Below are 26,794 nucleotides of genomic sequence, written 5' to 3'. Positions count from 1 at the left end.
TTCAGGTTACATTCCAGCTTCATCTCTTTCCTGTTGTGTGACCACATGCGGGTTAATTTGGTTTCCCCGAGCCTGTTCCCTCATCTGTAAAATGGGGTTGCGCTGAGGGTGAAATTAAGGTAGCCCGCCGGAGCACTGGCGCCCAGCGCGCTCCACCCGGAGTGGCTGCCCTTCGGCTCCGCGCACTCCCTGTGGGCCGGCCCGGAACCGCTGACAGGTGTGAATCAGGGCGTGGCTCACGGCCCGGGGGCGTGGCGAGGGTGGCACTTAAAGGCAGGGTCGGCGCGGGGGCTGCGTTCCGCGGTGCCCGGACGGCGGAGAGGTGGGTCGGCCGTGGGCTCCGCGCGCCGAGGACCCGAGCGGCGTTACCGGGCCCACGCGGCCCAGCTGCCCGCACGCGGCCGCCGCGCCGGAGCTGGGGACCCGGCCCCCGGCCCTGGGGGCGGGGCCTGCAGCCGGCCGGCCCCCCGCGCCCCGCGGCACCCCCCCCCCCCCCCAGCCTCGCCACCGCCGCCGCCGCCGCCGAGGCCCGGAAGGGGCCAGTCGCTTCCGTCTCCGCCGGGGATGCACGGAGGGCGGAGCTGCGGCCCGAGGACGCGACGCGAGCCCAGTTCCGGCGAGGAGGCCGCGCCAGTGACAGCGATGGCGGCGGAGTCGGCGCTCCAAGTTGTGGAGAAGCTGCAGGCGCGCCTGGCCGCGAACCCGGACCCGAAGAAGGTGAGCGAGCGGGCAGCGCGGAGCGGGGCGGGCGCTGGGCGCGGCGCGGCCCGGTAACGGTCGCGGGCCCGGGCGCGGCCCCTTCCCGATCGGCCGGGGCCGCGGGGGCTGGGACCCGGGGCCAGGCCCCGCCGGGGGCTGCGGCCTGGGTCGGGAAGTTCGCGGCCATTGGCCGCTGCCCACGCGGAGGGCGGGGGGCGCACGGAGGGCGCGGGGCCTCGGCCGGCCCGGGCTCCCTCCCCACCCCCCCCCCCGCTCCCCCCCCTTCCCCCCCCCCCCCCAGCTCCCGGCGTCCCCGCCTCCCGGGCCCGGGACGGGGGCGCCCGCGGGCTCCGGGCGGCAGGGGCGCGCTCCTTGCGGACGCGGCGAGCCGGCCGGGGCCCCCGGAGCCGCTCCGGAGGCGGCCCGGGCCAGCTTTCCCCGCGGGGCGGGCTCGCTGGAGCTGACCCTCTCGCTGCGAAATGTGTGCGATGGCTCAGTGTCTTCGGACGTTTGTCCGGAGGGAGAAGGAGCCGGTTCTGCCTGGGCTCCCGTGGAGTCTGGGCTCGGTGTGGGGTCCTGCGTCTCTCAGAGACGTTCGTACGGCTCTCCGGCTTGATGCGAGATCGCGGACCTTTTCGCTTTCTCAGTAAATCCTTTCAGAACAAAACAAAATAAACCTCGCGTCCCCTAGCTGCAGGTACCCCTAAGAACTTGGTTGCAATTGGAACAAACCAAAAAAAAAAAAAAAAAAAAAAAAAAAAAAGGTTAGGAGTTAGCAGCTCGTTTCCTTCTGGCCTTGATGGAAAGGTAAGAGCCACCTTTCCTCCTTGCTGTGCACGATGGGCAACCATTTTTAATTGCACTCAGCGAGTTTTGAGGGGTTGGTTTTGTTTTTTAGACGGTTTTCTTAAGTTAAATGCATTCCTCCCACTCTCTCGACTTTATCCCGCTTCTCAGTGTCTGGGACAGTGTCTGGATGTTAGAATTTTTTGAAAACTGAACTCCACTGATGAAAACACTTAGGTGTCAGACGTTCCCCCTGAGCACTCTGGCTGGAGTGTGCAGGTCCTGAGTTGGATCTCTGAGCCCCAGAGTGCCTTTTGAAGACCGAGTAATGGAGGAAAGGAGTGGGGATGAAGTGGCCGTAGCGTTTGGGTTCTAATCCATTTCCCAGCCATGGACACTGGGGACTTCTTTGCTGAGTCTGTTTGCTCACCTGCTTCCTAGGACTCCACTCAGGGGGGGAAGGCCAGTCTTATAGGAAGTGCTCGGTAGATCTTAATCACCACTCTACAGATTGATTGTTTTTGAAGGACTCCTTTCTCTTCGCCTTGTTTCGAGCCTGGCGCCTGGCCGAGGTGGCTTTTTTTTCTCCACTTCTGAAAGCTATACACTGTAGCTCACCATCAGGCCACTCTTTAACTTCTTATGCATGCCGGGCTCAAAGAGGTATGGCTCAGGAAGCCATCTTAGTTTTGAATCTGTGAAACGTAAATGCTTTCAGTTTATGTTATATATTCTGTAGCAGCTTCAGTTCCTAGTGGCCAGACGTTTCTTTTTACAATAACCCTTTGTGGACGTCTAATAAGTGGTCGTTATTTCCCAGCACTAGCTGGTTTTCCTGAACACTGTAGGTTTGTGACTGATTTTTAAAACCTTAAAGCAGTATTATGTTCTACCCCCTCCCTGCCAGTTTGGTCTTTATTACTCTAAGGTTTTAAAAAAAAAAAAAAAAAAAAGGTGCCAGGTAGTATCCATAGTCCTTTTCCACTGGAATTTAAATTTTGAAGTAGCTCTTCTAGTAGTCGATGTGCGTGAAATTTCAAATTAGGAAAAGGTTTGTTGGTGTCTCATCCTACTCGAATTATTAGTGATTATTGTGAGTATTTGGGCTTTCACTTCCCAGATCGCAGATCATCCAGAACTCCTGGGTTTGCATTATGAAGATGAGAAAATGTTGGGAGATCCTTTTTGCAAAGGACACAATAGTTGGCATTCAGAAATGAGCTAACTGCAGAGGGGAAAACTGCAAGCTGGCACACTGGCCTTCTCAGCCTTCTGTTAACCCAACAAGCTCCCACAGGTTGTTCTTGAAATTGCAAGATGATTATATAGCAGTATTGACTTTGCAGCTAACTCGCATTTTCAAACCATTATTAGCCAAAGGGTTGATTCCAGACCTATGTTCATGGATTTACTCCTATTAAACATAGGTGTTTAACTGTAACTTTGTTTTCTGCTTTAAGTCTATCAGTGATGTCGGCTTACTTGAGGAAAAGGTATCAGGTCAGGGTCACTTGGCTCCTACCATTTAATTGGAAACAAGTTTTCAGGGGTGGTAAAGTTACCTGTCCCGTGTTACATTTTGAATGTGAAAACTACGGAGAACACAGATAGCAAGTGGAGAACAAGGGGTCAACATCACGAACATCTTTTTGCTCTTTGGGTTGAAGGGGTGTGCAAAGGACAGCTGAGATTCCTAAGCGTGTACTGTGCAAATGTTTGGCGTTTCTCAGTGAGCTATTATCAGTTCTTGCACACTCTGCAGTTGGTCCCTTGGTTTGATAACAGCAAGTTTCCACCTACCTGAGGATGCCCAAAGTGCTTTTACCTTGGTACTGCTTTGTTCTTTCTTGAACCTCATTGAAAATAGAAGGGCTCTGGAGCCCTTTTTCTCTTATGGTGCACGCAGTCACTTTGAAAATCTCCAGGGTTTTAGTTTTGTCTGCTTTCAAGTCACCCCTGCTAACCCAAAGCAAAGCAGAAAGGCAGCATTTACACTTCACAATTAGCGTTAGGCTTTGAGGTGAACACTCCCTCGGTGACTTCTGGCCCCATCTGTGTATGTTGGCTTTGTAGAGGTCCTGGGACTCCCTGTGGTGACCTCCTTTACTCTGTGAACTTTAAACCGTCTGACAAGGTAATACTGAGGACGAGCTCTTCAGCTTTGTTTCCAGGCACATAAGCTCCTGTTCTATTTTCTTATTTTCTAAGGACAGTGTCATTGTGTTGGATGTTTCTCCTGTCTTTGTAGTTCGTGCTTTTGTAGACACACTTGACTTACTAACTCATTAGGCAAGTGACCTAACCTTACTGGACTGTTTCAGTATCTAAAATGGGGAGAAAAGTATCCCCTTCATAGAGTTGGTTAATGAAGATGAAACGCAGTAACACATGTAAGAACTTACTAGCATAGTAGCGGGCACACAATAGATGATATATAAATATGTTCCAGGGAATGGCATTAGGGGACACAACCCATTTTTAACCTCTACGATGACCCTGAATTTCCCTTTAACAAATGGAATTAGCATTAATCTTTGCACCCATAGCTTGGGTGACCAGAAACACACATAGACTTTATCCTGAGTCGGATGGATGATGGTCGTAATCAAATTTGAAGTGGAGAATAATTTTCATTCAGCTATGAAGGTGAAACTCCCTAGATACATCCCTTGGCTTCTCATTTATTCTCAAACAAGATTATCACTTGTGATCCAGTTGCTCTGCCTAGAGACTGAGTTGAGTAATTATTGAAGTAGAATGACCGGAAGAACATACTTTGTCCTACACCTAATAGCAATATGGCATACCAATTACAGACTGGTTTACACGTGGAAAAGGGGCAGATCTTACCTGATGCGGAAACGTGAAGGTAGTCACAGTTACTATTTTTTGTACACTGCAGCACCCCTTGAAGGCTAAGTGTGTTTTATATCCATATACACGTGTCCTAGAAAGAGGTATAGCCAGTCATAACTTAGGGTACAAATGGAGTAAGTAGGAATTAGCTGAGGACTCTCTGGTTGACGATCAAGGGGAGACATTGAAAGAGCTGTCAGTGGATGAATGAAGTGATTAATGATAAGCATTAAAAAACAAAAACAAAAACATTTATGGAGCTCTTTTGGTGGAAAGGGGGCAGATCTTGTTATCTGATGCTGAAATGTAAGGGTAGTCACTGTTACTATTCCAGGCACTGTGGCCCAGGACTGCACATGGTTTGTCTCTGAGAATCCTCACAGCTTGTAACGTTGTAAAGAGACAGGATCAGTTCCTTTTTTGCAGATGAAGTAACTGAGGTTCAAGAAGGTTAATGACTTGCACAAGATCGCCCAGCAGGGCGATGACAGGGCCAAACTGAAGCGTGTCCCCAACTCCGGAACTCTGTCTCAACAGCTCTGCTATCCTGATTTTGACCTACTTTTAGGACTACAGAAAGGAAATGTGGCCAAACCCAGATCACTTTTCTCATCTACCCAGACATTTTGTGTTCACCATTTGCACCAGCAAAGCTCTGATTCTGGCAACTTGACGCAGGTCTTGAAATTCCCACTTGTATCAAAAAAACAATTCTGTTGAACTGCGACTCTTCCTGGAAACATGATACCCTTTTCCTGGAGAAACCTCTTCTCCTCCTTACTCTCCTTTGTGCTGGGTTCATGGGTAATGTCCCTAAATTGGTACCTTTCTCAGAAATTCTCTCTCAAAACTGGGGCAGTGATAGTTGTTGATTTTTGTTAGAGTTGGCAGGTCTGGGTCTCTTTAAGTCTTCTCTCACCTTGGTGTTGCACAGTAATTGAAAGCAGGCAATCCAAAGCCACAGACCTGCGTGTATCTGGCCCCTGTTGCATCCTGGGGCAAGTAACTTCACTTTCCTGAGCCTGTTTTCACACTTGTAAAATAGAGATAATAACCATACTTATTACTGTACAACACTTAGAACTCAATAAGCACTTAACTGTCAGATATTATCTTCCAGTGAGTGATTCTGATTTTATAGAAATTAATGTTTATTTTATTCTCTCTACAGCTCTTGAAATATTTGAAGAAACTCTCCACTTTGCCTATTACAGTAGACATTCTTGCGGTAAGAACTGTTAGATATTATATAACTATATTCCATCCCCTTCCCACTGGGAGGGATTGTACAGTAAGGTTAAAAGCATGGGCTTTGAAAGTGAAAGAAGCCAGACACAAGGCCACATAATGTATGGTTCTATTTATGTGAAATGTCCAGAACAGGCAGATCCATAGGCCGAAAGTAGGGAGGTGGAGGAAGTTGGGAGGAATGGGGTTTCTCTGTAGGTTTACAGAAATGTTCTGGAATCAGTGGTGATGGTCGTGCAGTATTGTGAGTGTTCTGGAAACCAACAGACCGTACACTTTAAAATGGTTAAAGTGAGCTTTGCGCAGTGTGGCATTATCATGGCCAATGAGGTTTACCCAAGGTACGATTATTGCTAATTGAAAAAAGTAATAATAAAGTGGTGAATTTTATCTTAGAATTAAAAAAAAAAATTAAAAGAACTTTGACTTAGTCTTGGATTCAGATCCACGTTCTAGGACTTCTGGCTAATAACTGGACAGATTCCTGCCTCACAGAGTTGTTCTAAGGACTCATTGAGACATTGTATGCGAAGCTCTTAGCTCAATGCCTGCCACCTGCCATAATCACTCTTGTTATTTATTGTTAAAGTTCTGGAAGTATTTTAATATATTGTTTTTTCTCTTTGGAGTCGTGTGCTTTGCTACTGTGTGTCATTAGAGGTTTGAGGCATAGACACAAAGTAATTTTGTGTTGAGACTTGCAACATATGTTTAAGGAAGGAGTTTCTCAAAGCAAGAGGCCTTACTTCTTCAGAAAGTTGTGAGCCTAGTTCCACAACCCTCTAACAATTCTTCTGTCAAATTTGTAGGAGACCGGGGTTGGGAAAACAGTAAATAGCTTACGAAAACACGAGCATGTCGGAAGCTTTGCCAGGGACCTAGTGGCCCAGTGGAAGAAGCTGGTTCCTGTGGAGCGGTAAGAACGTTGATTACTCTGTAGGTTTGCTCAACCTCATGCTTCAATATGGTACCTAGAATGTTTACAGACAGGATACGTTTTATTATTCCTTCTCTGCCTTCTTATTGAAAACATTTATTTGGCCTTGATTATAAAAATAATTCATGATCATTATAGGATTTTAGAAAATATTAACAAATGGAAATAAGAATGAAAATTTTTTGTAATTCTACCGTCCGAACATAAGCATTATTAGTATTTTGATATGTTTCTTTCTACTCTTTTTTATTTTTAGAGAGAGAGTGTGTGATGCACACAGGGGAGAGGGGCAGAGTGAGAGGGAGGGAGAGAATCTCAAGCAGGCTTCACTTCACACTCATTGAAGAGCCCAACACAGGGCTTGATCTCACGACTGTGAGATCATGACCTGAGTTGAAATTAAGAGCCAGACATTCCCCTCCCCTTTTTAAAATTTTTTTTTTCAACGTTTTTTATTTATTTTTGGGACAGAGAGAGACAGAGCATGAATGGGGGAGGGGCAGAGAGAGAGGGAGACACAGAATCGGAAACAGGCTCCAGGCTCCGAGCCATCAGCCCAGAGCCTGACGCGGGGCTCGAACTCACGGACCGCGAGATCGTGACCTGGCTGAAGTCGGACGCTTAACCGACTGCGCCACCCAGGCGCCCCCCCTCCCCTCTTTTTAAAAAATGTTTGTACACAGTTGGGAACAAACTATATAAATAATGGCCCGCTCCCCTCCATTTTTTTTAAGATTTCATTTTTAAGTAATCTCTACACCCGTCATGGGGCCTGAACTCACAAACCCTGAGATCAAGAGTGGCATCCTCTAACCAGTCAGGTGTCCCAATAGCACCTACCCCCATCTTTTTTTTTTTTTTAAAGGTTGGTTTATTTATTTTGTGTACTTCTGCACAGGTGAGCAGGGGAGGGGCAGAGAGAGAGAGAGTCCCAAGCAGGCTCTGTACTGTCAGCCCAGAGCCCGATGCGGGGCTCAATTCCATGAACCACAAGATCATGATCTGAGCCAAAATCAAGAGTCAGACCCTTAACCTGTGGACCTACCCAGGCGCCCCAGCCCCCTTTTTAACATAACAAGTTAAATTGTCCCTGTTTTGAAAAACTTCAAAGCATTTTTCATGTCCTCAAGATATTTGATCTTTGTATCCTGTACTTAAACGTATCGTTTTCCATCTGTTGAATATTTGAGTTTTCCCAGTCTCACAACAGTGGAGTATCATAGAGCAGAATCCATTCACCCTCTTCCCAAGGCCTTGTTTCTAACTCTGCATCTGTTTCCATCTATTTTTGTGGGTTCAGGTTCTATGACTTTGTCCTCTGAACAAGGATTACACTGAGATTTATATCTGCTTTATCTGCTTTTTCTTTTATTTTAGAAACTCCGAGCCTGATGAACAGGACTTTGACAAGAGCAATTCCCGGAAGCGCCCCAGGGATGCTGTTCAGAAGGAGGAGATAGAGGGGGACTACCAGGAAAACTGGAAAGCCTCCAGTAGCCAATCCTATAGTCCTGATCACAGGCAGAAAAAACACAGGAAACTCTCGGAACCTGAGAGAACTCACAAAGTGTCTCACGTTCAAGAGAGGAGAGACGAGAGAAAGAGGTGCCATAGAGTTTCCCCCGTTTACTCTTCAGACCACGAATCTTCTGATTACGGCCATGTTCAGTCCCCTCCGTCATCTGCCAGTCCCCATCAAATGTCCACAGACCATTACAGATCCCCGGAGGAAGATCATGAGCCCTTTGTCCCACATCAGAAGCCTGGGAAAGGCCACAGTAATGCCTTTCAGGACAGACTGGGGGTCAGTCAGGACCGACACCTGGGGGATCCCCAGGGGAAAGGGGTTGTGAGTCAGAACAAGGAGCACAGATCTTCCTACAAGGAAAAACGTCCAGTGGATGCCAGGGGAGACGGGAAGGCGTCTTTGAGCAGAGAGAAATCACACAAGTCTGTCTCCAAAGAGGAAAACCGAAGGCCGCTCTCAGGGGATAGCACGAAGGAGAAACCACCCTCTAGTGTCAAGAAAGAGAAGGAGAAAGAGGGCAGCACCAAGAAGAAGTTTTTACCCCCCTTGGAAGTTGCTTCAGACAACCACCTTAAAAACAAGCCAAAGCACAGAGACCCAGAGAAAACCAAATCGGACAAAAATAAGCAGAGTCTAGACAGCTTAGATGTAGGAAAGGGGGCGGGAGACCCGCTGCCCAAGGTGAAAGAGAGGGGTTCCAACAACCTAAAAACTTCAGAAGGGAAGGTAAAAACTTCTCATTCGGATAGAAAGTCAGTGGGCTCCCTCCCTAAGGTTGAGGAGGCAGATATGGATGATGAATTTGAGCAGCCCACTATGTCTTTTGAGTCCTACCTCAGCTACGACCAGCCCCGGAAGAAAAAGAAAAAGATTGTGAAAGCCTCAGCCACGACTCTCGGAGAAAAAGGACTTAAAAAAACTGATTCGAAAAGCACTAATAAAAACTTGGACTCCGTTCAGAAATTACCTAAGGTAAATGAAAACAAGTCCGAGAAGCTTCAGCCAGCTGGAGCCGATTCAGCCAAGCTGAAAAAGGTAAGCCCTTCAGCCCCTTGGTGGCTTCCCAGTCAGAGCATCTGGCCCCGCACAGCTCCCAGGACTTGTCTTGCCGCTGTCGTGCTTGGCTGGCTTTTTCGTGGCCTGCCGTTTCAGTTTGAAGTAATCGCCTCCAGGCCTTTGGAGGTGCTGCCAGGGTGTAGCTAGTACCCAAGACGAGTGTTTTCGGAGGTGTCCCGCTGTGCCGGGCCCATCCCGGTGTATCTCCTGCCCCCGGTGGTGTCAGACCTGACCGACGGCCCTCCTCCAGCCTGGGTCTGCTCGTGAAGTCGCCTGCCTGGTCACCGCGGCTGGCAGTCGGCCGAGGGCGGGGAGCTGTCCTTGCCCGGCGGGCTGTCCAGTTACTGGTGTTCTCGCCGCAGGTCCCCGCTGATGCATTGCCCGTGTTGCCAGACCTCCCGTTACCCGTGATCCAGGCCAATTACCGGCCGCTTCCTACCCTGGAATTGATGTCCTCCTTCCCACCAAAGCGAAAAGGTAATTTTCTGCATTCTTTTCTGAATGGAGCAAAGATTTTAAAAATTTGTTCGCGATGTCATAAGATTTGGGTGAGCTTTCTAGTGTCCTTGGCTCTGGAGTTTGACGGCTCGGGTGTGAATCCCAGCTCTGGCTTCAAGTTCTATGAACTTGGGTAATCATTTCCTTGGACTTCAGTCTCATGCTCCATAAGTGGACCTGATAATGGTGTCTGACTTACTAAGTGGATTAAAAATGGTAATGCTGGTAAAGCTCTTAACTCTGGGTTTTTCCACATGGTGAGTGTTCAGTAAATCTTTGCTGCGGTTACTAGCTACCCTTCATATGTTGTACGTGAGCTTTTTATCTTTAAAAAAAAAAAAAAGGTCTAGTTTTAATAGCAGAAGAATTAGAAGCCACATAAGGGTCCCTCAGCAAGAGACAAATCACATGAACCATGGTCACGCACACAGTGGCCTCCTGTACAGCTGTAAAAAATGTGGGAAGGTCTGTGTCTGACATAGGATGATTTCTAAAATGTGGCAAATGAAAAAAGTTGATAGTGGGGGTTTTTTAATCGGTGAAAAAGGAATGAAATACATATTTACTTATTTTTGCATAGTCTCGCTAGAAGAATACACACAAAAAACCAATAGCCCTGGTGGCCTTTGGGAAAGGGCAGTGGGAGGCTGAGGAGGGGGGAGAGAAGGAGAGCTTTCCCTGCACAGCTTAGTGCCCTGTGTGACGCGCGGTCCTGTTGTCCTTGCCCTGCAGCACTGTCTTCACCCCAGGAAGAGGAAGAAGCTGGATTCACCGGACGGAGAATGAATTCCAAGATGCAGGTGTATTCTGGCTCCAAGTGTGCCTATCTCCCCAAAATGATGACCTTGCACCAGCAGTGCATCCGGGTACTTAAAAACAACATCGATTGTAAGTCCCACGCTTTTCTCTTGCTCTTAACCCCGTTGTGGCCTTGCGGGGGGCCGGCCAGTATTCGACACTTCCACCTTTGATTCTCTGCAGCGATCTTTGAAGTGGGAGGCGTCCCGTATTCTGTTCTCGAACCCGTTTTGGAGAGGTGTACGCCTGATCAACTGTACCGCATAGAGGAATGCAATCACGTGAGTGTCCTGTTTGGGTGCAGAGAGGGCCCTCGTCGGGCTCGCGTCTGCAGAAGCAGCTTTGTCTCTGAATCCGTAGTGGGTGAAGGGCGGTGGCACGGGTCGGTTCACTGTTGTGGGCCTGTAAACGTGCGTGTTTTTATAGCACCTGCTCTGGCTTCAAAGTGAGCTTCAAAAGGACCGGGAAAACGTTACCCACCCTTCTCCTTAGCTCGCCTGGTCACAGGTCAAGGGAGAATTCTGGCAGCTCGGCCTCTGGGATCCAGGGCGGGGACAGAGCTTTGTTTTCGACACTCGGGTGTCTGGTGAACATAGAAGAGCACAGGTCGGCTGGGTGTGTCCCAGAGGCGTCCAGGTCTGTCCAGATATCTTTCCTGTAACGCCGGGACATACGGGTCATTTGATCACATTAGCTGGCTGTCTCTAATTCTGAACCCTTGCGGGTGACAGTTGCAGGGAGTGCCGGGGAAGTGCCTGGATGTGACTTCATCCCAGGTCTACCTGTCACTGGTTTCCTTAAAGGAAAAGACTAATCTTTTTTTTCCTTTTTAAAGTTCATTTAGTTATTTTGAGAGAGAGAGAGAGCATGAGCATGAGCTTGAGCACGAGCTGGGGAGGGGCAGAGGGGGAAAGAGCGTTCCAGGCTGGCTCCACACTGTCAGCGCAGAGCCCAGCATGGGGCTCAAACCCACAAACCATGAGCTTCTGACCTGAGCCAAAACCAAGAGTCAGATGCTTAAGCGACTGAGCCACCCAGGAGCCCCAGAGAAAGACTGACCTTAAGCTAGTTTCTGTGTTGTCTTCTCTCCTAGTCCCACAACCCCCCAAAAGCAGCTAGTACAGTGCCTTGCACTTAACATTTTTAAGTTTATTTGAGGTGGGGGGGGGGAGAATCCTAGGCAGGCTCTGTGCTGTCAGCACAGACGCTTAACCAACCTGGGTTAACCCAGATGCCCCTTAACGTGTTTTTAATATAGTGATTTTTTTTTTTTTTCCTAGAATTGTGGTATTTTAATATACTACTACTACGAGGACCAAAAAAAATCATTAGGAGGAAAGTGGTCAGCCTGAGGTGATGAAGGATGGAAAAGAAATCTGTCAGAGTGCTTACATATAAATGATGCCCTGGTTCTGATTTTAGGTATTAATTGAGGAAACAGATCAATTATGGAAAGTTCATTGTCACCGAGACTTTAAGGAAGAAAGGCCGGAAGAGTATGAGACGTGGCGGGAGATGTACCTACGGCTTCAGGATGCCCGGGAGCAGCGGCTACGAGTACTGACAAAGAATATCCGATCTGCACATGCCAATAAGCCCAAAGGTAAAGGGGGGCGAGGGGGTGGCAGTGGGGAGCCGAGCAGGATGAGGTGATCTGGTGCAACAGTGAGCCCTGTGCTCTGATCGACAGCAGGGCCTTGGTGGGCTGGGCTCATGTAGCCTCTGGCTCCTGTATCTGGCCTGCTTTTGCAGAAGGGGCGCAGGGATGGAGCGTGTCTTCCGTCAGTACACTTACTGCCTACAGGGGTTTTCAGCGTTGATAATTCCTAGCTTTGGGAGCACCTGGGAAGGTTTTGTCTCTTAACAGTGTAGATTATTAAAAGAACAGCAGCGTCTCTGCTCAAAAAGGCAGGTATCGATCTCCGTATTTCTCTACAGGCCGGCAGGCAAAGATGGCCTTTGTCAACTCTGTGGCCAAGCCCCCTCGTGATGTTCGGCGGAGACAGGAGAAGTTTGGAACCGGAGGAGCAGCTGTGCCTGAGAAAATTAGGTGAGCTCTGCACCTCCAGGGTCTCCTTGCGCCCGCGGAAAAGAACCCCGGGAGCTTGTTACCCAACCCTCCGAGGCAGCCCAGGGGCAGGAAGCAGTTCACTTTTGGGGTGAGAGCATGGCAGTGCAGGTCAAGGGTTCTGGAGGCCGACCTTGACCAGCTCAGCACGTGCCCTCCCCGAGCCACCACTTCCGTGACTGCAGCGTAGGTGGACAATTATTCCTGCCTCTCGGGAGGTCAAGAGTCAATGGAGAACAGGACCTGGCTGCTGGGAGATACTCCCTCGTGCTTTCCCCTTTCCCCATTTAAACCAACGGCGGCTGGGATGCCTCGCTGGGTCAGTCAGTGGGGCATGCAACTCTTGACCTTGGGGTTGTTTGAGCCCCATGTTGAGGGTAGAGATTACTTTTTTAAAAACTCAAAAAAAAATTAAATAAACCATGATGCTGTGATGACTATATAATCTAAGTCACATTAGCATTTGAAAAATACAGATTCACACCTAAAGGGTGAAAATTGAGTTGAGATGATCATTCATTCTGAAGGGCTAAACTCTGTCGTCTCTGTGTCATCACCAGGATCTCGGGTGCTCGCGTCCACTGGTCAGAGCCACAAAACTGGGTCTTCCTCAGAGAGGCCGGCTTCAGGCTGTCGGTGCTGAGGGCAGATCCGTCACACTCGGGACTAACTAGCTTGCTCTGTGTTGCAGGATTAAGCCGGCCCCATACCCCACAGGAAACAGCCACACTCCCTCCGGCAGTGGCAGCAACAGCTTCAGCGCCAGCCCCGAGGAGCCCGCCTATGATGGTCCGAGCACCAGCGGTGCCCACTTGGCTCCCGTGCTCAGCACTGTTTCCTATGATCCTAGGAAACCGACTGTGAAGAGTAAGTGACTTGGGGTTCACGCCCAGATATTTCAAAACAGTGTTTGAGCTCTGTAGCATCTTTATCGCCGTATTATGCCGTGCGTGCCAGACGAGGCATACGTGCTCTGCGCATGGCTGGGCTCGATGTGGGTGGCTCCTTCCCCTGCTTTGGTTGCAGTGCACGAGTTCTCTTGCAAATAACGATTGCGGTGAATACTCATTTTGGCACGCCGCTCCGTTTACCTACGTGTAAACCTGTTTCTCCAGGCGGGTAACGTTTCTCCAGGGGTTCGTGACGGTTATTAACTGCTTGTAGTCCATCTTATTGAGGGTTTACGACCTATCATTCCAGCTTCTGAGTTTTGTGTTTTCATATCTAGTTATGCATATTTTATATTTTATTAAGTTTTACCATACACTGTCCCCAGTATTCTAAGGGGGTGTCTGCCTGTTAAAAGTATGCTTCTGTAAGGGGCACCTGGGTGGCTCAGTTGGTTGAGCATCTGACTTCAGCACAGGTCACGATCTCATGGTTCGTGAGTTCAAGCCCCACACTGGGCTCGTCGCTGTCAGCTCGGAGCCCGCTTCAGATCCTCTGTCCCCCTCTCTCTCTACAACTGTCCTGCTCATGCTTTCTCTCTCTCAAAAATAAATTAAAAAAATAAACATTTAAAATGCACAGCCCACTTCACATCTTCTGTCTCCCTCTCTCTGTCCCTCTCCTATTCTCTTTCTCTGTCTCTCTCAAAAATAAACATTTAAAAAAGCATGCTTCTGGATTCGCTTCAAGACCCACGGGCAGGTAGAAGTGTTGGCAGAAGCTTCTGTGCTCAGGTTAAGCATCCAAGAGGGCAGGCCAGCCGTCCACAAGTGATGTCTGCACTGAGCACATCTTAGACCTGTTGCCGCACTGGACAGATGGGAGTGAGAGGGGCTGCTTTTTGCTAGTTTGGATACTGGCGGCGGGGGGTGGTGGAACAGAGTAAAATTATGGCCCAGGCTGGCCTTTAGGTATTAAATTCCAGTCCTTTCGCTTCCTGCACAACCAGGGGCAGGTCGGCCGGTCTCTTGGGAGGTTGGGGACGTGGTTGGAATTAGAGCCGGGGATCGGCAGGGGCCCGGCAGGTGCTCAGGAAGTGGAGCTGTTGTGGTGCTAGAAATCAGAAAGGGCTACCGCTGTACCCATTCCTCTGGTAGTGCAGAGCCAAGAGCAGCAAGGCTTGGCCTTGATTGTGAACCACTCACAGTGTGTGTCTAAACTGCCACAATCTGAAACAACCGCCTTATTTCTCTTCCCACAGAAATTGCCCCAATGATGGCCAAGACGATTAAAGCCTTCAAGAACAGGTTTTCCCGACGATAAACTGAGGACTCGCCTTGGAGATGAAATCTGGGGGAGGAGTACAAGGACAATGGGGGTTGGGGAATGGAACTTCCAGAGGAGACCAGAATCCTCTGCTCCGAGGAACCTTTTGGTCTCCGAATCCTGCACGGTCTGCAGGTGTGGGCACCTGTGAACCTGTGTGCCGCAGCCACTGCCTCCCTGCCTGGAGAACACTTCAGAATTCTGGAGAAGATGTGAAGCCTCAGTCTTACTGAGGATTTTAAGGTCAATTATACTTTTGTTGTTAATTAGCTTCTTTGTAAACCATAAGACATAGTTTTAATTAATAAATATTGCCCCCAGATTGTATTTATATTACCCCCAGTATTTTTTTTTCTTTTTTTCTTTCCTTTTTTTTTTTTTTTTTTTTTTTTTTTTTTAGGTCCTCTACCAAACACTTAGCCTTTTATTTTCAGGGTTCTTTATTACAGTTAGATAAAAACCTAGTGAAAGCCATTCCCCTGTCCCAGTTCAGCTCTCCTGAGTGGACCCTGGTCCAGAGGGAGGGCTGGGCATCCTCAGAGCCTGTGTGCTGCCTGCTGCACGGAGGGTGAGGAACGGGTCCTGGGCTGCCCGCCCTAGAGGGCCGCCTCGACGTGGAGTGTTTGAGCTCCACCTCGGAGGCCCTTCTCAGTGTTGCTTGAGTTCCTATGCAGGTGCATCTCTTTCTTCCTCATTAAATAGTATTTATTAAAGGAGGTTATTTGTAAAGGTCTCGAGTCTTTTCCCCAGCCTTTTTGCCAGTTCCCACTTTTTTGAGGCTCACTAGAGGACACAGAAACTTGGGGGATCAATTTGCACAGAACCCCAACATTTTTACAATTTCTGATGCAAAACTTTAGGGCTTTTTTCCCTCCCCTATCTTCCCTCCTCCCCGCTTGCAGGGGGGAGACACGAACACACGGCAGGGCTTTTTGTGCCCCCCCCCCCTCGCCCCCACCCGCCACAACTTCAGAGGTTGAAAAGCCAGCACTTTAATCTCGTGTTCCCTGTGAACTGCTAACAGAAGTGAGTGGTTTTAAAGGTTGTAATGCTGTGTTGGAAATGGGTTTTGTTTTTGCCTTTCTTTTAAAAGGTAAGATCATGTGATTGGGAGAGCACAGGAATTTGCTGTTTTGCAGAGAACTCTGCAGCTGAAGCACTCTCTACTTCTAGGGTGTTTAAGCCAGAATTTGGAGGGAACGGCCCACTTAGGCAAAGTGTCTGAGCTGTTAGTGTCAGGATGGGGGAGAACGCGGGGGACACCCATCAGGTCTGAGAAGGGAGGATCTCACTTGCAAGCTGACAGAGGAACGACATCACTCAGGAGGCCAGTGTCAGCGCTCTTCCTGGCTGCTGGAGAGCGCTGGTCTAGTAGGAACCCGCTTGGTTGTGACCCAGGGGAAGCAGATGCTGTAAGTTTGAGGTGCCTGCCCTCAAGACACCCAAAGGGTAGACTGAGGGCGTGGTTAGTAGGACAGCGTCGGGAGCTTGGCAGGCTCCCTCTTGACAAGCCCCCTCAGAGCCCAGAATATGGGGTCCGTTGCTTTTAACCATCCCGGAGACCTCAGGCTAACTTTGAAGATTCCGGAGCCGGCAGAGAATCTGTGCAGCAGAAGCTGCATTGTTCAGCGTGCGTTGCTGTGCAGGGTGCCTGTTGCAACAGGACACAAGGGTTGCCCTGTTTTAATTTGCTGTGTTTTTGAATTGGGGAAAACATGATTTCTGTTGATCGTTTGTATTGCATTCCACCCCCAGCCCGGGCCTGCTCCCCAAATCTGGTATTAGGAGGCCTCTTACCGAATGCCAAGTGAACATCTGGGTCAGGTGCCAGACATCTGTTGGCCTGGAGTAGCTTCCCGTAGGTGTCCACCAGCTTGAATTTGTCTCTTAGCCGCGTGTTCAAGTCTTTGTCATTGAAACCGGTATTTCACACTGCAGATTCGGTTGTGTGTGATTTAATTTCCTCTGTTAGGAGTCTTTAGGCAGGGAGGAAGGAAAGGACATCTGTTTGTTCACGCCGACATCACTACCCATTTTTAGCACATAAAGACTTTTGATCGGCCCTGTTTGCGTAGAGCCAGATCTTTCCCTCCTCCTCCTCCAAGAGTGTCTGCATCAGGGATGTGACTTGGTGAGAAGAGTAAGGAGGGAAGAGAAAAAGCCGAATTTCTGAACAACCTTCTCACCTGGGTTATTGAAATGGCTGCAGAGCAGACACAAAACAGGATGATGTCGAACCTTTGGTCTCATTTGTGAAAACGTGTGCAATTTTGTTTCTCCTGTGCTACACTACATACGAATCGAATCACCAAATTACAAATGAGCCCTTTGTGATCCTTGGTGTAATGAGCAGTTTCTTCGGGCTTTCTCTTTCCGGGAAGTGGGAGGGAACAGAGCAAGGTATCTGCCTGCTCTTCCTTTGTATTTTGGTCCCAAAATGTAAATACAATTTTCTATGTTACTTTTTTGTGGTAACTACCAAGATGAATATTTTAATTAGATAAGTTATATGAAAAGGAAGGACAATTCCATGTCTAAATAAAAAACAAAACAAAACTCCACGCGCTGTGGTCTTTTTTCCTTTCTCCCTTACCATGTCCCGGAATGGCAGCTGGTCACAGAGTGTCTGGTTCCCAGGCTGTGAGGCAGAGAGCTTAATCCCTGGCCTGGGCTTCGTCAAGGATGTTGGGTTTTAGGTCTGTAGCAAAGCAGGACTGGGGGATGGGAATTCAGGGTAAAGAAGCCCTGAGCAGAGGGAGGAAACTCAGATGAAAACAAGCACCTTGCAGGTACCAGACATTGTCCCTTGTCATCCTGGGACTGAGAGATTAACTGAGGCTCAAGGATGAAATAACACAGCCAACCTGCAGCAAAGGAAAGGATTTGAAACCCAGATTCTCTGACTGTAAAGTGTGTGCCACCCTACCTGTCGGTCGGTCACTGCGGGGTGGGAAGGACCGGGTGCGTCTCCGTCTTCCGCTGACTTCCTAACAGGAGCATGATGACAACTTGTGCAGAAAGGTCGTGTCAGCAAAGACCTGATAAGCACCCGCGCGTTGGCCCTGGCTGAGCTGCAGGAGCCTCAGCGTCCGGACATCACTACCCAGCACTACCCAGCACTACCCATCACTACCCAGCGTCAGGAGCCAGGGCTCGGGTGCTTGCAGCTTGCGGCCCCTGCAGAGACCGGGCTGGATCTTGCATCAAACCTACAATCCCCCAGCGGCACACTGTTGTTACCCTTCTCTCCTGAAGAGGGCGTTGTTGGTGTGTGGGCTTACCTCTTCCCAGCCTTTACTGGATCGAATTCTCACTGTAAGAAGTTCTGTACATTAAATGATGGAACATGGGATCTGATGGATGACGACCCGGAGTTTGTAAATTAGCCCCGTGTCCCTTACTCATTAATTCAGCATTTGCGGAGCCAGCACCCGGATTGGACCCTGGGACACACAGTGGCACACAAGTCTGGCACACGCGGTCCGGTAAGCGTCACCGGGCCCACTGGGGATGCACCTGCCACGGGGGGCAGGCCCTGCTCTGACTCCTATACGCTCGCTCGGTTACCACAGTGATCTTTCATGGTAGGTGGTCAGGGCCCCATTTTTTTTTTTTTTTTTTTTTTTTATTTATTTATTTTTGAGACAGAGAGAGACAGAGCATGAATGGGGGAGGGTCAGAATGAGAGGGAGACACAGAATCTGAAGCAGGCTCCAGGCTCTGAGCTGTCAGCCCAGAGCCTGACGCGGGGCTCGAACTCACGGACCGCGAGATCGTGACCTGAGCCGAAGTCGGACGCTTAACCGACTGAGCCACCCAGGCGCCCCGAGGGCCCCATTTTTAAAATGAGAAGACTGAAGCACAGAGAAGGTGTGCAAGCTGACACAAGCATGAGCGGTAGTGAGCAGCGCTGTGTGTCGGCCTTTGTCCCAAGCACGTGTTGTCAGTGACATTTACCCATCTCCTATATAATCACACGTCCCCAGGTTGGGCCCTTGGAGCAAAGCTGACCTCCGATGCAAAAAGATCCCCTAACTGTCGCTAAGAATGATTTCTTCTCTTGGTTGCATGTAATTAATGCCCAAAAGAACCCTCTCGCTGGCTTATCACCTTGACAGATGTCCCCTTCACAGCCTATCTCCACTAGGGTTCTACATCCACTGGAGTCTCTCTCAGATTATTTGGCTAAATGGTGAAACAGGCAGTTTGTCCTCACAGGCTCCTGGACTTCCCTTTCTGTGATGCCTACTATTTTTACCCCTTTCAAAAACTTGGGTGGAAAGTTCAGACATCAAAATTTAATATAGCTACACCTCTGTTTCTCAACTCTCAAATCTCTGGGGTTGGGGCCCCAGAGTGTGCATTAAAAGAAAAAAAAGTAATTCTTAAATTTTTAAAAAATGTTTATTTATTTTTGAGAGAGAGAGACAGAGCGTGAGTGGGGGAGGGACAGAGAGAGAGGGAGACAGAATCCAAAGCAGGCTCCAGGCTCCAAGCTGTCACCACAGAGCCTGATGCAGAGCTGAAACCCACGAACCATGGGATCATGACCTGAGCTGAAGTCGGATGCTTAACCGACTGAGCCACCCAGGCGCCTCCGAACAATAAGTAATTCTTAAAATGTACATTATTAAAAAGTTTGAGAACTGCCCTGGCTAATTTGCCACAAGCTCTTTGCAGCTGGCCCACCGGTCAGAGCTGGGAAGCTTACACATCTGGTCACACAGTACACTTTGCCCCCGCTCCGTGTTCTTGAGTCAGACAGACACAGCCCTTACCTTCCTGGAGCTTCCATCTAGTAGAGGAAAACAGTAACCAGATAACTGTACAAATCATTGTTTAAAATACAGATTTCTCAGGGCGCTGGGTGGCTCAGTCGGACTTCGGCTCAGGTCACGATCTCATGGCTGGTGGGTTCGAGCCCCGCGTCAGGCTCTGTGCTGACAGCTCAGAGCCTGGAGCCTGCTTCAGACTCTGTGTCTCCCTCTCTGTCTCTGCCCCTTCCCCACTCACACTCTGTCTCTCCATCTCTTAAAAATAAATAAACTTTAAAAAAAATTTTTTTTTAATACAGATTTCTGGGCCCCATGGCAGAAATCTGTTCAAATAGGTCAGAGGTAGGATCTGGAGATAAGTACTTTTCATAGGCCTTCCCCAGTGAGTTTGATGAACAGCCTGGTTTGGGAATGCCTAGTGTAATGGAAAAACAATGCATGAGCTTTAAAGGGAGTTAGGTCCAGGTTCAAATCCTGGCTCCACTATCCTTTAGCTTTGTGACCCCTCTTTGACTCAGTTTCCTCACCTGTAAAATGGGAATGATCACACCCCATAGGAATTCTTGTAAAGATCCAATGAGAGAAAGGGAGCTCAATACGTTTTAATGTCCTTCCTTCATTCCCTCTAAATTTAGAATGAAAGGAAAAGCTTTATTTCCTATTGATGGGAACTGAAGCTTTAGGGTCACGAGCTGAGAACCACTTAGAGGTCAGCAAGTCCTTCCTCATAACCCAAATCCTAGTCGATGCTGCCTCAGACAGGGTTTTTCAACTTTTCTGTTTTTGGACTGCCGTCTATTCTTTCAGGCCCTTATGCTATATAGCCCCTAACAGCCACGAAAAAGGCAGACTCTACCTAATTCCTTCTTGTCTCAGGAATCACAACTCACATGCCAGGAATTTGGCATAAGATGGTAGGAGGGGGGGTGGGGAAACAGGAAATGAAAGCTATTTATAGCTCCACCTGCAGCTATATCTTTGGAAGTTTAAAGACAAGACAGAAATCTAGACTTCTTTGTAAAATTTCCCCGTTTTTAAAACCCTGAGCCACAACTGTATGAAACAGATCAGGAAACCTGTATGGGGTGGATAAGTTCCCAGACAAAAGCAACTTACCAAGGCTGACTCCTCTAGAGTCTAAACAGCCTCCTTACCACAGAAGAAATAGACAAACCTAGAGTCTAAACAGCCTCCTTACCACAGAAGAAATAGACAAACCGGTTGTCGAGCCTCTTCTCTAGATGGTTTCATAGGGAAATTCTTTCAACCTTAAAGTCAGGTAATACCAACGCCACTTAAACTATTCCGAAGCAAAGAAAAGGAAGGAAAGTGCTATTGAAATTAGGATAACGCAGACATGGAAAATGGATAAAGACTGAACCAAAAAAAAGAAAAATTACAGACCAATCTTATTTATGAATATTGGCGTGATTACCCTAAATATTAGCAGAATCTAACAGCATATCGAAACAATGAAACAGGGGCTCTTGGGTGGCTCAGTCAGTCGGTTGAGCGTCTGACTCTTGATTTCGACTCAGGTTATGATGTCACTGTCACGGGATCAAGCCCCGTGTTGGGCTCTGTGCTGGGCGGGGAGCCTGCTCTCTCTCCCCCTCCCTCTGCCTCCCTCTCTCTTTCTCTTTCAAAGAGAAATAAATATAATTTAAAAATAAAACGGAAAATCATACCTAAATGGGGTTTACTTAGGACTGGCAGGATATTCAGACTATTAGGATAGGCTGGGCAGTCATTCTTAACCGGAGGTGATTCTACCCCTACCAAGACACGTGGCAAAAATGTTACACATTCCACAACATGCAGGACAGCCCCCCCCCCCCCCCCAGCAAAATATTATCTGACCCCAAATGTCAATAGTGCTGAGGATACGGAACCCTGGACTTGGGCATGCTGTAGTGACAATTCCTAAGTCTTGGTGGCTCAAAACAGCAAAGGTCTGTTTTTCATTGAAACTATATGTCCAATTTGGGTCTGTTGGGGCTTCGCTTTACATCATCCTAACTCAGGGACCCAGGCTAAGGGAGGCACCCACCCGTGCTGCTCAGGTTTCCAAGACGAATGAAGAATACTGCACTGGCCACTAAGCTAAGTCCAGAAGTGACAGCCATCATTTCCATTATGTTTCACTGGCTGCACCTAAATTCAAGGGGGATAAGTGAAAGGGCGGGCCTCCGCCGGCCGACTCCATCTTGTTCTGTGTCCTTCACCTTGACCACACCTCCTCCCCTTGAGTAACCACCCCCCTCACCTGCCTAACAGGACTCGGACCCTTCCCCAGGACCCTTCCCCAGCCAATCGGCTGAGGCCATAGCCATTACCTCACCAACTGCCCCTAGGCCCCAATAAAACCTTTGTCCTTTTGAAACTCGCTCTCTCTCCCCGGTATCTCACCGCTGTGTCGGTGCAGGTAGGGGATTGAGCTCGAGCTAGCTCGAATAAAGGCTCTTTGGCTTTTACATCGGACTCGGCTCCCTGGCGGTATCTGGGGATCACGAATTCTGGGCATAACATAAGGAAGTACAATCCCTCCGTGTGCGTGGGACACAGAGAACTGGAAATATTTGCTAACGGCACCAAAGACTCCAAAAGCAATTACAACAGCCTGGATCCTCAGATAATCCACAAGGCCACCCAACTTCAAATCCCATACTTCCTAGCTGTGTGCCCTTGAGCAAGTCGCTTAATTTCTCTGTATCTCTGCTTCTTCCTCCAAAAAGGAGGAAAATATATCAACCTTGCAGAGCTATTAAGTAATGGTTTCATGAGTTAAAATGTGTAACGTGCTTAAAACAGTGCCTGAGACATGGAGTTCAGGACATGTTAGCCAGGATGTTATGAGGAATACGGTGAAGTACCCCACACGGAAGGGGCATTTGGTAAAAGGTTGTTGTTATGACTGAAGCTCCGAGGAAAATGACTGTCCAAGGTAACCTAGCTGGTAAGTACAGCATGGTGGTTAAGGGCCTGAGCTCTGGGGTCTCCCCTTGGCAGTTAGTAAGTACTCAGTAATGTTAATTAATATTTGGAGAAGGTTCAATGTGGTTAAGAGCATAAACACTGCCTGGGTTTAAGTCCTAGTTATAATACTAAGCAGCTGTGTGACCTTGGGCAAGTTACTTAGCCTCTCTGTGCTCTAGTTTCATCATCCATAAAATGAGGATAATAATAGGACACTTGCAGTTATGAAGATTAGAAAATAATATAAGCAAGGCCCTCGGGACAGTGTTTTGGCGCATTATTAGCACCGTGTGGTTGCTGGCTATATTTTTACCACACTCTTAGCCACACAGAGGCATCCAGAAGTAAAACAGTTCGTTTCTCCCAGCCTAATGAAGACAGCCGGTGCAAAATTTAGCAGTTCTTGAACCGCAGAAAAGTTTACAAGGGACCTGGGAATGAGAGAAGGAAACAAATTGGAAACTTTTCCTACCTGCCCCAGGCAGTCCTAGAAGTCAGTGAGGATGTCCATTTGTTCTCAGACGTCCCTGCAAGGTAGGAGGGCAGGAGAAGGGACAGGCCGAGTAAGGCCAGTTAGCAGAGGCATTATTTCCAACTCAGAGCCAAGATACTCTGTAAACTGCTGGTTCCCTCCAAATTTGGCCCGCTGAAGCAATTGCAGTTTCCCATCCAAGCAGACGGGGGCGCTGAGTCAAAAACCTTGCTCTTAGTAGAGACTAACAGTCACTGTCTAACCTTTTCCAATCTACTGACCAGGTGTTGTTCCAAACATTTTCCATGCATGGTCTCTTATGACCGCGTAATAAAACCCTACAAAGTAGGGTATTCTTATTAGCCCCATTTTAGATATGACAAATCTGAGAAGAGAAACTAAGCAACTTGCCCAGCAGGCCATACCTAATATTTGTAGGATGGGGACAAAAGTACAACTCTAGTTGTACCAGGCATATTTATGTACCAGCCATATTTAATATGTACCAGGCATATTTAAAAAATTATAAATGGAGTTCATGCACTGTCATACAAAATACAGTCTGTTTTGCTACCTACAAAGATAAACCTTCACAATGACCTGGGAGGCCACGTTCAAAATTTCTGGGCTTCTCAGAGCTCTGCACTAGAAGTTGGGGGAAGGGAGAGAAGCAGGACCCTCACCAACCCCCTCCTCTTCTCCTTATACCTCTAAGTATGTTTCCCTGCAAGGGGCCTTGGGCACATGTGTGCAGATGTCCTAACCTGTGTGCTCAGGTTCTGTTTTAAGGTTTCTTTCTTCCTTTCTTCTTTTTTTTTTTTTTTTTTAATGTTTATTTATTTTGAGAGAGAGAGCAAGGGAAGGGCAGAGAGAGGGAGAGAGAGAATCCCAAGCAGGCTCCGTGCTTTCTGTGCATTGTTCGACACGGGGTTGGATCCCACAACCATGAGATCATGACCTGAGCCAAAATCAAGAGTCAGACGCTTAACCGACTGAGCCGCCCAGGCGCCCTGTTCTAAGTTTCTAAACTGAAAGGGTCCATCTGATATCCAGCACAGTGGATCACAAAAAGCCACAACAAAGCACAACATCATCACATTTTCTAATACTAGGGACTGAGAGAAGATCTTAAAGGCTTCCAGAAAGGGAGCGGTGCTGGTGGTGGTGGGGGGCGGGGGGGGGGGGGGGGGGGGGGATCCATATAAAAATCAGGAATCAGAATGGCATTGTACTTCTCAAAGCTAGAAGAAAACAGCAAAATCTTCAAAATTCTAAACGAATTTTATCTTCAAATTACCAATTAAGTATAAGAGAAAAGTAAAGATATTGTCAACAGTCACTTAATATGTATGGTAGTGTAGTAGCCAGCCTTTAATGAGTTCTATCTCCTGGCATTCATAACCTTACATAATTCCCTCACACTTTGAATTTGGCTGACCGAATCTGTGGAACCCTGGAATATTCCAGAATGACGGTATGGGATTCCTAAGGGTAGCTTGTAAAATACGTTGTGGTTTCTACCTTGCTCTCTCTGCTTTGGTGACAGCTAGCTCTTCTGTCTTAAGGACACGCAAGCAGTCCCACGGAGAGGTGTGTATGACAAGGAACTGAGGCCTCCAGTCAACAGCCTGCAGCAACCTGACAGCCATGTAAGTGGCCATCTTGGAAGTGGATCCTCTAGCCGCAGTCAAGCCTTGAAAGACCCTAAGCTCGTGAGAGAGCTGAGCCAGAACCACCCAGCTAGGCCACTCCAAATTCCTGGCTCAGAGAAACTTTGAGATACATGTTAACTGTTTTTCACGCAACAAAATATAATTAATACAGATATACTGGGGAGGAGGGGGAAAGGAGCCACAGCATTTTACAGTTCTTCCCACCAAAAGGTGACGTCAGTATCTCCACCCTTGACTTTGGGTTTGGCCACGAAACTTGTTTTGGCCGATGGCACATTAGCAAAAATAACGGAAGCAAGGGTTAAAAAGTGCCTGTGCAATTGGGTCTTCCCTCTCTTGCTTCTATAGCTCCTACCTTGTGACTAAGCTCAGGTAGCCTACTGGAGGGATATGAGTATAGTTCTCGGCACATTAGTGCTCAATAAATCAGTAATGGAGGGGCGCCCGGGTGGCTCAGTCGGTTAGGCGTCCGACTTTGGCTCAGGTCATAATCTCGGGGTCTGGGAGTTCGAGCCCTGCGTTGGGGCTCTGTGCTGACAGCTCAGAGCCTGGAGCCTGCTTCGGATTCTGTGTCTCCCCCTCTGTTTATCCCTCCCATGCTCATGCTGTGTCTCTCTGTCTCTCAGTAATAAATAAACGTTAAAAAAAATTTTTTTAAAAATCAAATCAGTAAAGGATGACAAAGATGAAAATGACAGGATAGAAACCAGAAGTGAGTAGATATCCTGAGTAAGTAAGGCCTGTATCAGTCCCACGGTCTTTGCAAAGAAAGGCTACTGAGAGTATCATTCAATTAAACAAATATTTACTAAAGTGTTTACCATGTGCCAGGCCCCTGGCCTGAAACTGTGATAGGAAAGCAGGAATAATTCATGACATTGTGCGGTTCTGAACCAGAACCCAGCTCACCTATTTCACACAAAATTGAACTAGGACATCACAATATGTTTGAATGGAACTTAAACAGATGGATCTTTTGATTTGTATTTCACCTGCCCCCATTCTTGTCTGGACACCCCAGAGCCAGACATGAAGGGCAAGGGATATCCAGAGTATCCCATAACTCTCTCTACATCCTCCCTCTTTCCCTCTCCCCACCAGCAGTCAGAATGCATTTGACCCTGAATCCAAAAATCATTTCAACTCTAAACAGTGGCTGACAATTCTTTTGACTTCAACCCACGACGTGAAAAACACTTCACATTGCACCTGGGTACTCAAACCCAAACTGAAATGAAAGTTCTATAAATTGAGACTTAAAATGTGTGATATATTCTGACTTTTTAATTATATTCTATTTTTATGCTGGTCACAATCCTCTAAACGGATTTTAACACCTATTAATGGGTCACAACCAGCCGTTTGACAAAAAAACCCTGCTCTGATATGTCACACGGCAAGGGGACTTAAAGGTCATTTAGTCCGATTCTTGCACCTTACAAGTAGTAAATGGAGACTCAGAGAAGTTAAGTCACTTGCCCAAGGCCACGTAGCTAGCAAGTTGGCAGTGCCTGGATTTGAACCAAGATCTGACTCAGCTGTTACCATGTGGCAGCCACTGTGCTGGGTTCTTTCACTTCCTTATTTCATGTAATACTCACTGTGATTCTGTGAAACATATCATCATTCCCACTTTACAGATGACAAAACGAAGTCTCGGGATGGGGAAAGTGAATTATTCAGAGTGTCCCACTGTGAGTAGCAGACCCAGGACCGGTCTTCAGATCCGGTGGTTTCGACCGCTAAGCCCCCTATGGAGTGGTTATGGAAGTGAGTGTGTGCGCTCTCAGTGCCTACACGTGCACGTGGGAAGCAGCTATAACGTTGTGCTCCCAGCCCTTCAGGACCTTATCGCTGCACACGCTTTCTGCGACCAGCTCCCCCAAAACGTTGGTGGTAAAAGAGCACAGCCTTTAGCCTAATGGGGAAGAGGATTCGAATTCCAGCCCCATCATTTACTGGAACACGAGCCTCATCTCTCTGCGCCTCAGTTTCCACACCTGGGAAGCGGGGGAGAGCAACAGGACCGCGGACTCCGGACCTGAGTCAACAGAAACTCCCTTGCACCTGGAAGCGCTTATCGAAAGTCAAGCCCTCGCCGAGCCACGCCCCCTCCCCCTCCCCCCCCCTCCGCCCGGGCCCCGGGCGCATGCGCCGCACAGGGGGCGCCTTTTACGACGCGGCGGCCGCGGTGCGCTTAGCGGCGGAGC

General features: G+C 48.3%; 1 protein-coding gene and 1 pseudogene across 1 annotated transcript; both read left to right on the top strand.

Annotated features, from left to right (window-relative positions):
- The first annotated feature begins 532 nt into the window (after nucleotides 1-532).
- On the top strand, nucleotides 533-17,249 carry ELOA (elongin A). The gene is made up of 11 exons (XM_053898813.1): nucleotides 533-717; nucleotides 5,513-5,569; nucleotides 6,399-6,505; nucleotides 7,904-9,089; nucleotides 9,473-9,587; nucleotides 10,341-10,496; nucleotides 10,590-10,687; nucleotides 11,829-12,009; nucleotides 12,345-12,456; nucleotides 13,166-13,341; nucleotides 14,624-17,249. Exons 1-11 carry the CDS (start codon nucleotides 565-567, stop codon nucleotides 14,683-14,685), a joined length of 2,403 nt encoding a protein of 800 aa, XP_053754788.1. The 5' UTR covers nucleotides 533-564; the 3' UTR covers nucleotides 14,686-17,249.
- On the top strand, nucleotides 5,884-6,049 carry LOC128776055 (U4 spliceosomal RNA; annotated as a pseudogene).
- Nucleotides 17,250-26,794: the final 9,545 nt, after the last annotated feature.

The sequence above is a fragment of the Panthera pardus genome, unplaced genomic scaffold (genome assembly GCF_024362965.1).
Source record: "Panthera pardus isolate Hobbes unplaced genomic scaffold, ASM2436296v1 HiC_scaffold_11, whole genome shotgun sequence".
Taxonomy (NCBI): Eukaryota; Metazoa; Chordata; class Mammalia; order Carnivora; family Felidae; genus Panthera; species Panthera pardus.
Note: the sequence above shows the minus strand (reverse complement) of the source record. Positions and strands in the feature narration are given on the sequence as shown.